Source organism: Lissotriton vulgaris, chromosome 3_1, assembly GCF_964263255.1.
Source record: "Lissotriton vulgaris chromosome 3_1, aLisVul1.2, whole genome shotgun sequence".
Classification (NCBI taxonomy): domain Eukaryota; kingdom Metazoa; phylum Chordata; class Amphibia; order Caudata; family Salamandridae; genus Lissotriton; species Lissotriton vulgaris.
The window spans coordinates 1,393,659,470-1,393,671,828 of NC_141689.1; the positions used below are offsets into that span (position 1 = coordinate 1,393,659,470).

The 12,359-nt window shown below is 45.1% G+C and overlaps 1 protein-coding gene across 1 annotated transcript in view; it reads right to left on the reverse strand.

Moving 5' to 3' along the window:
• Positions 1-9,477, reverse strand: part of GPAT3 (glycerol-3-phosphate acyltransferase 3) — a 546,683-nt gene extending 537,206 nt beyond the window's left edge. The window contains exon 1 of the mRNA XM_086961865.1: positions 8,992-9,477. Coding sequence (XP_086817991.1) covers positions 8,992-9,135 — 144 coding nt within the window. The 5' untranslated portion in view covers positions 9,136-9,477. The remainder of the gene's footprint in view (positions 1-8,991) is intronic.
• Positions 9,478-12,359: the final 2,882 nt, after the last annotated feature.

Genomic DNA, 12,359 nt, shown 5'->3' on the forward strand with positions numbered 1-12,359 from the left:
TCACAACAAAATGACAGAAAAAACTCCAGCGCATCCAAAACGCGTCAGCGAGACTCATATTAGACATCCCGTGCCAAGATCACATCACCGGACATCTAAAAGACCTCCACTGGCTTCCCGTCAACAAAAGAATTACTTTCCGCCTTCTCACCCACGCACACAAGACCCTCTACAATCTAGGACCCGAATGCCTCAACACTCGACTGTCCTTCTACAAACCCACCCGCCAACTGAGATCGTCCAATCAAGCCCTCGCCGCAGTCCCGTGCATCCGGAAATCCACCATGGGTGGCAGATCCTTCTCCTTCCTGGCTGCCAAGACCTGGAACTCACTCCCCACCCACCTCCGCCTTACTCAGAACCACATCTCCTTCAGAAAAGAACTGAAAACCTGGCTGTTCGACAAATAATGAACCCCTTCCTCTAGCGCCTGGAGACCCTCTGGGTGAGTAGTGCGCTATACAAATGCCCGAACTTGAACTTGTACTTGATGCACCACAGATCTGTATGATTTTAGGCATCCCTTAGCTGGTGAAACATAATCCGCAGATCAACTGGCGTACCCGTGTGGTGACCTTAAACTCAGAATTTTGTGAGCAGCATTGTTATGCTGCCACATATCAAACACAGACGATCGAAGCCCAAGACATGGCAGAACTGACGCTGAGTATTTCTGTGATGCAAGGGTTACCAGCCACCAATGCAGACTTGGCAGATGTGTTCGATAATAAAAAAGCCAACACCACCCTCTCACAGGGAGTTTGATTCTAGGATAAACTTTGTACCGGGAGCAAAATTACCATGCCGTTGAATCTATGCGCTTACAGATAAGGAAAACCAATATCTGCGCCAATACTGGGATGAGTATCTGGCCAATGGTTTCATTCGTCATTCAAAGTCACCCGTCTCATCACCCCTCTTTTTAAAGCCAAAGAAAGGGACCGAAAATTACAAACATGTCTAGGACTACAGTTTGTTAAATGACATCCCTGTCAAGAATAGGTGTCCCTTGCCCTAAATCACGACCTACTAGCCAAAGTCACACTAAAGTAAATGTCCCACTCTTTGACAAATATGTAAAGGTTGTGGGAAGGAGAACTATTTTGTGATGGTTTGCAAAGCGAAGGAAAACATAACTGTGTCTCGTCCACCAGAATGCTCCAGAGCCAGCTTTCGATGCACAACCACAGGGACAAGGGGAGACATCAGTTGAGACACATCAACACTGAACGAAGTTGGTCATCTAAATCATCATCAAACAGTTCTTCTGTATCAGTATCAAGTGAAAGTGATGGAAATGATTGTGCCATGTTGATGCTTACCTCAGAAAGTATGTGCATGTTGGTTTGACAGCTTGTGAAGAAAAACGTCAGTCAATGAAAGGGCAACATGCTAAAGCACCAAAGTGATTCAAATATTGTCTGAAGATTACACTGAAAGTAAATGGTTGTTAGATACCTTTCATTATTGATAGTGGTGCATCAATAAACAATGTCTGATGAGAAATATAATGAACTATCTCGATTGCCACAACTTAAGCCATTGAAAACCAAAGTATATACTTGGGCTGCATCAACGCCCTTAAAAAGTCAAAGTTCATTTGTAGCGATAATGAAACACAAGAAAACAATGGTACAAGCAGCCATCCAGGTGCTTCCAGGCACAGCGTCAAATGCCTGCCTACTCAGTTTCAGCACAGCCTCTGATATGGGACTGGTTTCTGTGAATTACAACATGAATGTTCACCACACAATAGAAGTCAGTTCCCTTTGTTACTTCAGGGTTTGTGAAAACTTAAGACTATGAAAGTGAAGTTGCATAGAGACAATAAAAGCTAATTCTCCTGAGGCGGAAGCCGGGAGCACGACCACACGAGCAATTTTAAAATTTGAGTGTCACTGTTTACTTTGTATTTTAAATCGTACCTGTCCTCCACCCTGCACTCTGTTCAGGGCTCCACCACGCTCCTGACAAACCCGCGCAGCGGATTTTAGCGCTGCTGCGGGACAAACAACAAACACCACTGCCGCCATTCCCGGCGAGCACACAGGCCACGCCCCCATTGCCATCTCCCTCCTCGTATAAAAAATGTGCATCTTTCGGACGCGCAGCGGGCGCGCCGAAGGCGCGCCTAGGGCAAGCCCGTCCGCGACCGACCGGGGTCCGGGGCCGGACCCCCTGGTTCACCTGCTCCCTCGGACATGACGGGAACTCACAGACAGGGGCCACACTATACTAAACAAGTACTACTATCTTTATGCCCGAAACTTAAAGAGAGCTGTTGCCACACCTTACAAGTGGACTCTTTACCTCTCGTCTGTGAAACCTGTAAATACACCTTCCAACTCTCGAAGAAGGAAAAGCAGACGACAGCTAAGTTAAAAATGTTGCTACTAAACTGCAGATCTATGAAGAAACATAAAATAGAGATACATGATCTACTGACGGAGAGCCGTCCCGATGCTCTGTTTCTTACCGAAACGTGGCTAGACGAAGCTTCGTCGCCTGAAACCCTCGAAGCCACCCCTCCAGGTTACTGCCTACTTACATTAGACAGACCGAGACAGAGAGGTGGAGGGTTAGCTCTTATCTATAAAACCGACTTAGACTGTACCTTACTGAAGGCTACGCTACCTAATAGCGAGAGCGTTTTTTTCACAATAAAAGCAGGACCCAAAAACATCATTAATGGACTACTTATATACCGCCCGCCCGGAGGGGCAGCACAGTTCGGCGACCAACTCATAGAACTGGTTACCCAGCAGGCACTTCGATACAAAAAAATTCTCATTCTAGGTGACCTAAACCTCCACTTCGGTAATACTGAATGTGGGGAGGCGCAAGCTGTGGCAGAAGCATTGAAAACCCTAGAGCTTAACCTACAATCCAAATCCCCCACGCACCATTCAGGCCATCTTCTGGACCCCATCTTTGCCAATTGGGAGGGTGTTATGGTCTCCTCCCCGATCTGAACTACCTGGTCTGATCACTTTATCATCCCATTTGAAATAGAAGATATTCCTGCAGAATCCAGATCTAACAACCCCCTACCCCAGAACCGAAGAGACTGGAAAAAATTCAACCAGGACACATTTAAACTTGCCCTACTTGAAAAACCCCCGCCCCCTAGCAATACCTTACAGGAGGCGTGGAATAGTTACGAAAGATGGGTGTCTAATGCGTTAGATACGGTAGCACCTTGGACATACAAACCGCCCACAAGACAGACCAAAACTGCCCCCTGGTTCTCTGAAGAACTCAAAATAGCCAAAGCTAAATGCAAAAACTTGGAAAGACAATGGAGGAAAAGCTACAACCAAGAACGCAAGTCACTTTATAGAACAGAACTAAATAAATATCATAAACTTGTAAGAGCAGTGAAGGGCGCCCTCTTTAAGGGTAGAATAGAATCCGCCGATAACCCCACTAGAGAACTCTTCGCCATCTACAAAGAGCTAACGGTCCCGACCAGACTCGAAGCACAAGACACCTATTCCAGCAAGCTATGCAACTCCATAGCTGATCATTTTGTTGGCAAGGTCGACAAAATCTATGCCACTTTCACAGACGACACTGATCCCTCTAGCAAACATGTGGAAGTTAGAGACAACTCCACCGTTAAACCCTGTCTGACATGTTTTAAAGTACCGGAGAGACAGGAACTGCTGAATATTGCCAACAGCATACAGTCTGGCTTACCCTGTGACGTGTGTCCCCCCAATCGCTGTAAGGGTGTTTTGGAGAGCATGATCAATCAGATTACTCACATCGTCACTCTCTCTTTACAAGAATGCCACGTGCTTGATGCATGGAAAACAGCCCAGGTCATCCCTTTGAAAAAAAAACCAATGCCCACATCTTCCAACTCCAAAATCTTCGTCCCATCTCCCTTCTGCTCGAAAATAGTGGAAAAAGTGGTCAACGGGCAACTCATAAAATATCTGGAGGAGGAATCTCTCCTCCACCCCACTCAATCGGGGTTCAGAGCCGGCTACTCGACGGAGTCAGCCTTCCTCTATTCCACTGAGTGCCTCAGACAGATGGTGGATGAAGGACAGACAGCAGCGTTGGTTTTATTAGACCTGAGTGCAGATTTTGACACCGTGCTGCACTCAACGCTGCGGTCTCGCCTCTCCGACATCGGAGTGGAGGTATTCGCCCTTGCCTGGATAAAATCTTTCCTACACAACAGGAGTTTCCAGATGCACTGCCCCCCTTTTAAATCCTCCCCCCGGAAACTGAGCCATGGGGTTCCACAGGGCTCCAGCTTGAGCCCCACCTTGTTCAACCTCTATATGGAACCCCTGGCTCATATAGTTGAAGCTTTCAGGGTGGATATTGTCACCTATGCTGACGATACCCAACTGATGATCAAGCTTACACTAGACCACACGGAAGATGCCATCAACTTCTACAAATGCCTGTCATCAGTGGCAACATGGATGAACAACAACTGTTTGCGCCTGAATGGCGAAAAAACTGAACTTCTAGTTGTTGGTAAATAACCTAATGCCTGGTCACACATGTGGTGGCCCGCGGAAATGGGCAATTTTCCCACCCCCGTCGACTCTGTCAGAAACCTCGGAATGATGCTCGACTCGGACCTCTCTTTCAGGTCTCAGGTTAGCAAAGTTATGGGTAGGTGTTTTAGCACACTAAAAACCCTCCACAAAGTCCTTGACCTGCTCCCCATCAATGCCAGAAAGACACTTGTCCATGCCTTAGTCACACCCCACCTTGACTACGGCAATGTCCTGCTCCTAGGTTTAAGTAAAAAAGGCCTGCACCAACTGCAGTGCGTACAAAACGCTGCTTCCCGCCTGGTACTTAACCTGCCTCGCAGAGCATCTGGGAAGAATGCTCTAGCAAAGCTTCACTGGCTACCGGTCAAGGAACGCATCAAATTCAAAGCTCTATGCTTTACGCATCGCATCGCCCAGGGCAAAGGCCCAAGCTACTTGCAAAAGCTCCTCACTATTCACCGCCCCACCCGGAATTTGAGGTCGTCCGGAGCGATGCTGTTTAAACTCCTTTGCACTCGCAGAGCAAGGATGGGAGGTTGTTCTTTCAGGAACCTGGCTCCTAGGCACTGGAATGAATTACCGCTTGACCTACGAATGGAACCTTCAGAAACCAGATTCCGTGCTAAACTTAAAACCCACCTGTTCCCAGCCATCTAATTTCCTCTTTTCTCTGACCTCGACTTCGTTCTCTCTTAACCCTCTGCCTCTTGAGTTTTAGCAACTATCTAGCGCGGGGACACACTATCTTTAGTGCAGCCAGGCGCTTTAGAAATGGCTTTATTATTATTACAATAGAGGAATTGCTTTTCATTTACAAGAAGCTGTTGAAAAAGAACTTAAAAATTACTTAAGCATGACATTATTGAGCGTTCAACTGGTCCTACATCCTGGTTTTCTCACATAGTGGTAGTGCCTAAAAAGGCCAGTGAAGGAGCTGTATGCTTGTACGTTGACAAGCATCAGTCAAACAAGGCAATCCAACTAGAAGGACAGCATGGTCCACATATTGCTGACATGATAACGCTATTAAATGGTGCAAAGGTCTTCTCTTATCATCAATTAGCTTTGATGAAAATTGCAGGTACATTACAACCTTTTCTACACATGTTGGCCTACTTCGATACAAAAGACTACGTTTTGGTGTGTCATCCGCTGCTGAATTGTTTCAAGATGTCATTCGATGTATCATACAGCCTGTCATGAATGTGTTCAATTACAGCAATGACATATTGGTTTTCGAAGTCACACAAAAAGAAAATGATAAAGCTCTTATGTCTTTAGCTTGCTGAGGAAGGTTTGACTTTGAATACTGACAATTGTGAGTTCCAAAAGACAAAGTTAAAATTCTTAGGCCATATCTTTTCTGATGGAGGTAGGACACCAAATCCTGCTAAAGAATAAGCGCTATCAAATGCTGATGCACCACAAGATGTTTCTATGGTGCAGCCATTTCTTGCCATGGCCAGTTACTGTTCCAGATACCTACAAGACTTTGCCACTGAAGTGCTCCGCTGAGAGACTTGACTAAAAAGAATGCTTCATTTCATTGGTCACATGAATGTGAGAAAAGCAGGAAAAGAATTAAATAAGCCATTGAGAATGCTAAAGAAATGGCGTACTTCAATCCTAAGCTTCACACAGAGGTTGTTGTGGACGCTAGCACAGTTAGGTTAGGCGCTTTCCTTGCACAGCAGACACGCAAATACTTGAAGGCATTTTGTAGCATATGCAAGTAGACGTTTGTCTCAAACAGAACGCGTATACTCACACCCTGAAAAAGAAAGCTAAGCGGTGGCATGGACTTGTGAACATTTCCATGTCTTGCTGTACGGAAAGCCTTTTACGCTAGTAAAGGATCATCTAGCTACCCTGACTATATTTGGCAATCCAAAGGCCAGAATATCTCCTTACATTGAAAGATGGGGACTACAGTTACAAGAGAATAATTACACCATTTTGCATCATCCAGGAAAAGATCGGAAACGTGCTGAGTCCCAGAGTACCTATACAAGGTCACACTACTCCCTCCTAATCGGCTGAGGCCTAGATCAATTTCATTGTAAAATCAAACACACCAGCTTATATTTCATAAGCCCAGATTATCACTGTCTCGCGTAATGACAGGGACATGTTAAAGTTTAAAGTTGAAGGATATAATTACACATTAGTCATGAAACCAACACATTTGACCACTCACTAATGATGGTGAATATTAAAATTATAAAAATGTTAAGGATAAACTATCTATAACTCCGGAAGGATTAATCCTACAAGGGCTGAGAATCACACTTCTGGAGAGCCTGCAACAGAAAATAATTGAAGTGGCCCATTAAGGACATTGTGGAATCGCTGCCACAAAACAAGCTCTTCAAGGGATGTGTTTGGTTTCCTTATCTTGATGACAGGGTTAAAAAGGAATAAAAGGCCTGTCATCTATGCAACTGCCTCGCTACAAAATCTGCTCACCACCCCTTGAGCATGTCAGAACTCCCAAAGCAGGCATGAGAGAGAATAGACATTGACTTTTTCAGTCCACTCGACAATGGAAATGACCTGCTTCCAATAATTGAAGATCTTTCTTCTACTACACAGCAAAGAGTCATTGAAAGACTAGAGGTCATCTTTGTGACATGGGGTGTTCCAACCATAGTGAAGTCTGGCAATGGCCCGTCTTTTAATAGTCGAGAAATTAAACATTTCTTAGAGCATTTGAAAATAAATCATCTGAAGAGCACACCATTGTGGCTGTAGGCCAAAGGACTTGTTGAACGGTTTAGGAGTACACTAAAGAAAGTTGTGCAGCATGCTAGTCTTGAGAAGCTCCATTAGAAAACTGTGTTGAATTCTACCTTCAGAGCTTATCGTTCGACACCTCACTTGCCCACAGTTGAAAGTCCTGCGATATTGATGTGTGAGAGAGCAATGATGACCAAATTGCCTCAATGGACCAATCAGAGAAAGAGATGAGAAAGCAACTCACGAGAAGACTTGGTGAACAAACAAAAAATGAAAACATATGCTGCCCAAAGATGTCATGCAAAGAACATTATCAGAAAGGAGATGGAGTGCTTGTATGACAGATGCGAAGAAGAAAATCTGATGCTGCATTTGATACAGAACCTTTTCAAGTTGTGTATCAAGGGACACATGGTGGCTGCCCAGCGCCCTGGGAAGCCTGTTACCAGAGACTCTTCTCACTTTAGGCCTTTAACCTTTAACTAATTGTTCATCAGATGTAACTGGAAGGAGAGACTGAGTCTGAACCATCGGTGACTGCTGTTACCTCTACACCGCTGACAGAGATCCTCGACATTAGGGATGACAGTTCCCAGATTCTGAGAACAAGATCAGGTTGCACAATTAAAGCACCAAAAAGATGGATTGTAGAGATTTACTTGTATATGTCTACCGATCTATCCTAGCTGGGGAAGACGCTACACCACTCACAAGTTAAAGGATATAGGAAAGAAACAAGGGGTTCAATTCAGGGAAACCACTGCAGACTAGTGAAGCTACTATTATGAAAGCAACCTTAGCAACTGTATCGATCTGATTTAGATTGGAGAATAGTTTCAATTTCTACAAAAGGAAGCGTGCCATTCAATGAAGAGTTTGCCTCAAATTTGCGGTGCTATTAGCAAACGAGATAAATATTTTTTAAATGCTATGGAAATTATATTTTATAGAGAATGAAATCCATACTGCAGAGCATGGGTTTAAACAGGAACACTGATGTTTTACATTTTTGAACAATAAACATAATTACGGGGGTGGGGTTAACGGTCTTAAATTTACTAACTATAACCTCAATTTACACCCTTCAAAATAATACCGGATTAGCAAAACAACTGTTTGTCTTGTCACATGCAATAAAGAACCAACATGACATTCCTGTATCAACTACACTGCGCTGAGAGCTCCCTTTTACGTTAAATAATTTTGTTTGGTCATTATCACCTGGTTTTAGATTCTGTATGACAAGGGACTGACCTATTTTACATAATGTTTATTTTAAAGGCGTTGGCTCGAAAATACAGTAAAGTATTTTGGCTCTACACTCTGTTATGAAAACATACTACAAACGCAGTATGTGTCTCCAATACAAGACAGAAATGTAGACTTGGCAGACGTCGTACAACTTGCCCTTTTATTCCGGATATAATATTCCAAGACTCTTTCTTGCAGGTCGAGCGATAAGGACAAGCAGGTTTCAGCTCGCGGTCTTTAAATTCACCGAGTGACACGTCCTTTTATGCGCGACAACCCCAAATAAAATATTACAGCAAAGTAAAAGATTTTTAGGTCTAGAGACGGTGCCTCTGGACAGACTGGAAACGTGCTGACTGAGCTTGCAACTGTAAACAGACACACGTGGAAAGCAAGGGGGTACTCTGGGTCGTGTTTTCGCAGCAGCTGTGCTCCTGTTTGGCAATGTGCACTTTCGCTTCGAAAGGAAAAAGTCACTCACCTCCAGGGTTTTCACCAAAATCTTAATGTACAGTTCAGAGATCCCCAGCGAGAAGCCAAACATGGAGGGCACCATTATGAGAACTAACATCACTGCCACCCACACCGACAGCGCGTGCAGGATCACAGCCACGAAGGTCTCCATGGCTCGCGCTCACAGCTCGACCCCGCAGCACGAGAACCCGCCCGCCCGCTGCGCCGACTCCGCCGACGGCTCGCATCCAACGCGCAGCGAGCTTTCCCTGATTGATCTTTGACACTATGGGAGAAAACAAAGTCGCAGAAGGAGAGTCGAGTTCCTCCTTCCCTGACACACCCCCATTACCCCTCCCAGATAATGACTCGTGGCTGGCAACTTCAGAAAGTGGGTGGGGAGAAATCCGTCAACTCTACCAAGCACTGACTAATGGTTTAAATAAAAAAAATCACAGCTTGCAAAGCGCTGGAAGGAACTTTTTGGCAAGTGCAAAACCCTGACTTTTAATCTGCGCAGGTCACGTGTGAGTGGTTTATCCAGACCCGTTTGTTGTTACATTCTGGCACTGCCAAGTTCAGATTCTCTCTATTTATAACTGCATGCGAAGGACTAAAGATAATCAAAATATCTGCAATGAGGACCCACTCATGGTACGTGTGGCACCGCACCTTGAGACAGCCCTCTCTTTTCATGCTGATTTTTGAGGAACTAGTTGCAGTTTTAAAAGTGACACTACAAGTCCCAGAACACACTACGAGAATAGCTCAAAAACCTAGTAGGTACTTCCTGATGTGCCACTAGTGTTCCGACAAATGCACAATTACCACCTTTTAACTCTTTCTTTAAAAACGTAGGTAATTCATAACTTTCCCCACAACATTCCAGGTCGAGGACTGGAGTTAAAATAGGCAATATGCTGACAGGACTATTTTGGGGAAGGTTGCACATTCCCTACGTCTGAAATTAGAACTAGTCAATTTGAATTCGTAGTGCCCAACGCCAGACTCGCCTTATAGGGAAACAGGGAGTTCCCATCGGACTGTTCTGACAGGTCAGTGAGTGGGAGGGTTTTCAGAAGTTTGTGGGCCTGTTTTACGGTGAGGTGGGCCATTGATTTCCCAGTTTTACCATAAGCATCCCCCAGCACCAAACACAGATGTATGCAATCTCTTATACCTTGCAAAACCCCAATACAGCCTGTCTTTACAAGTTCAAAAGCGACCTGATATGCAAAGGTATGTCACCTTTTTTTAGCTATCTGGTTCACTAATGGTGGTCGCTTTTATTTTGGTGCATGGGCCTATTTTGTGTCCCAGTCCGACCCTGGCATTGCCCATCAGCCCACCGCTGCACCGAAGGCACAACTCAAGTCAAGAAACACAATTTGCAAGTATGAAGCAAACGGGTGAGGCTTTTATGTGAATATGTTAAAGGAGTAGCATGAGCATTTTGTTGTGGATTTTTTTACACATCAGGCAATATAAAGTTTAAATAAGTATTAAAACAAGTAATAATGGCGTAAGAGTACCACCAAGTGATGGTATGTCACATGTAACACGCTCAACCACCCTTTTCTTGCAAATAATATTTAACATTCAAGGACTTTATTGTTGCCCTTTAAGTCATAATTGCTGCATTGACCTGGCTGAAAACTGTGGGTATTCACCAAGCATTTTGAGAGGGTAGTGTTAAAGCCTGGACTAAGGTTAAAGGGCATGTCTAGTGACTGTTTCAGGGATATAGCTAGGAGGTGGGACATTTAATGGAATTGACCAGATTTTATAAGCCGTGCTGTGTAATGTATCTAGCGGTACAAAAGGGGGTGGTGATGGACAGAGCATCTGAACCAATCAAACACTCACACCCAGTCAAGAGATCTGGGTTTGATCCATCAACGTTCTTTAGCCCACTCTGGCACCCCAGTTCAGACATGGCCATATGCAAATCAGTCTGACCCTGTGCCTCATGGAAACAGTCCAGCCCGAACTGCGAAGCCATGTCTTCCCTAGACCGGAAACAAGCTTCTGAGGACCGGTTTCTGGCATTTCAGCCGTCTTCAGCCCGGCTTGCTTGAATCCAGTGGCAAAGTGAGCAAGGGACTCACGTCTGAGCATACCCTGCCAACTTATGGCGAACAAAGCGGTACAAAAGGGGGTGGTGATGGACGGAGCATCTGAACCAATCAAACACTCACACCCAGTCAAGAGATCTGGGTTTGATCCACTGGTGTGTGAGTGTTTGATTGGTTCAGATGCTCCGTCCATCACCACCCCCTTTTGTACCTCTGTGTAATGTATCTAGAGCCGGCCTCCAGAGCCGTCTGCAACAAGAATTCCTAAGCTGTTTGGTTGGGCCTCAATGCATGCCATCATTTGCACATGCGCAGCCTGTCACAAGGATTAGACCGCTATGTATGTTCTCAGCCACGAACAAAGCTCATTCCCTAACACGCCTCTGATCATGTGGATACAAAACTCCTCCTAAACTATAGAAGGAAAACAACAATAAGGACTAACGGGAAAACAAATGTGTGGTTCCGTAGTTTGAGGGTCCGTGGTTCGTAGATTCTGAACCCATTCAATAAAGGTCGTCGGAAATAGACGATTTTGGTATCAGCGGACCGCAAATCACGAGTGCGGTGTGTACGAGTGTTTTCGTCATAATCGATCAATGAGAACACTACGTATTCAGGGATTTCGTTTGAACCCTCGGGTTCCATTTTGTGTGCGGCAGCCATTTTGTGTGGTTGCCCTCACATAGGCCGATGACTATGGCCGAACAAGTCCTTGGGACACGTACACCTTAGCTGACTCTTGCGTGACCTGGCCGAACTGACTCCCTTGCCCGAGGCTGACCTCGCTGAGCCAATTCCTTGTTAAGCAGCTGGTCAGATAAAGATCAAAGAGCAGGACATTTATGGTACACGCACCCACCCTTCTATCTTGCTTCTCATCTGTTTCTGTTCCTTCCTTTATGGCTTAATCACTGATTTGGGTTGAGGTTTTATGATGGGTTTGTCCGGCCTGATCGAACAGGATATTTGAATGTGCTTGGTCATTTCTGGTGGGATGGACAACGGAAAGTGGGATTGTCGTCATGCGCTACTTTTGAAATGTCATGTTTCCATTGGTCAGTTTGTACGTAATTGATTCTAGCCTGGAATGTGATTTTGGCATAAAAGACCATGCTCCGCTCGTTGAATTTGTGCAGTCTCTAGCGAACCACCGTGTTGTGCTTCATAGACCTCTGTTCCTGGTTGCAGCCAATAAACTTGGTCTTTGACGTCATCAAGAAGTGTCCCGTGTCTCTGTTTGCCGAGGCAGGGGAATCCGAAGACATCGGGCGTTATCTCTGGCGCCGCTGGGTTCTAAAACCCGGTTCTTCAGCTGGCG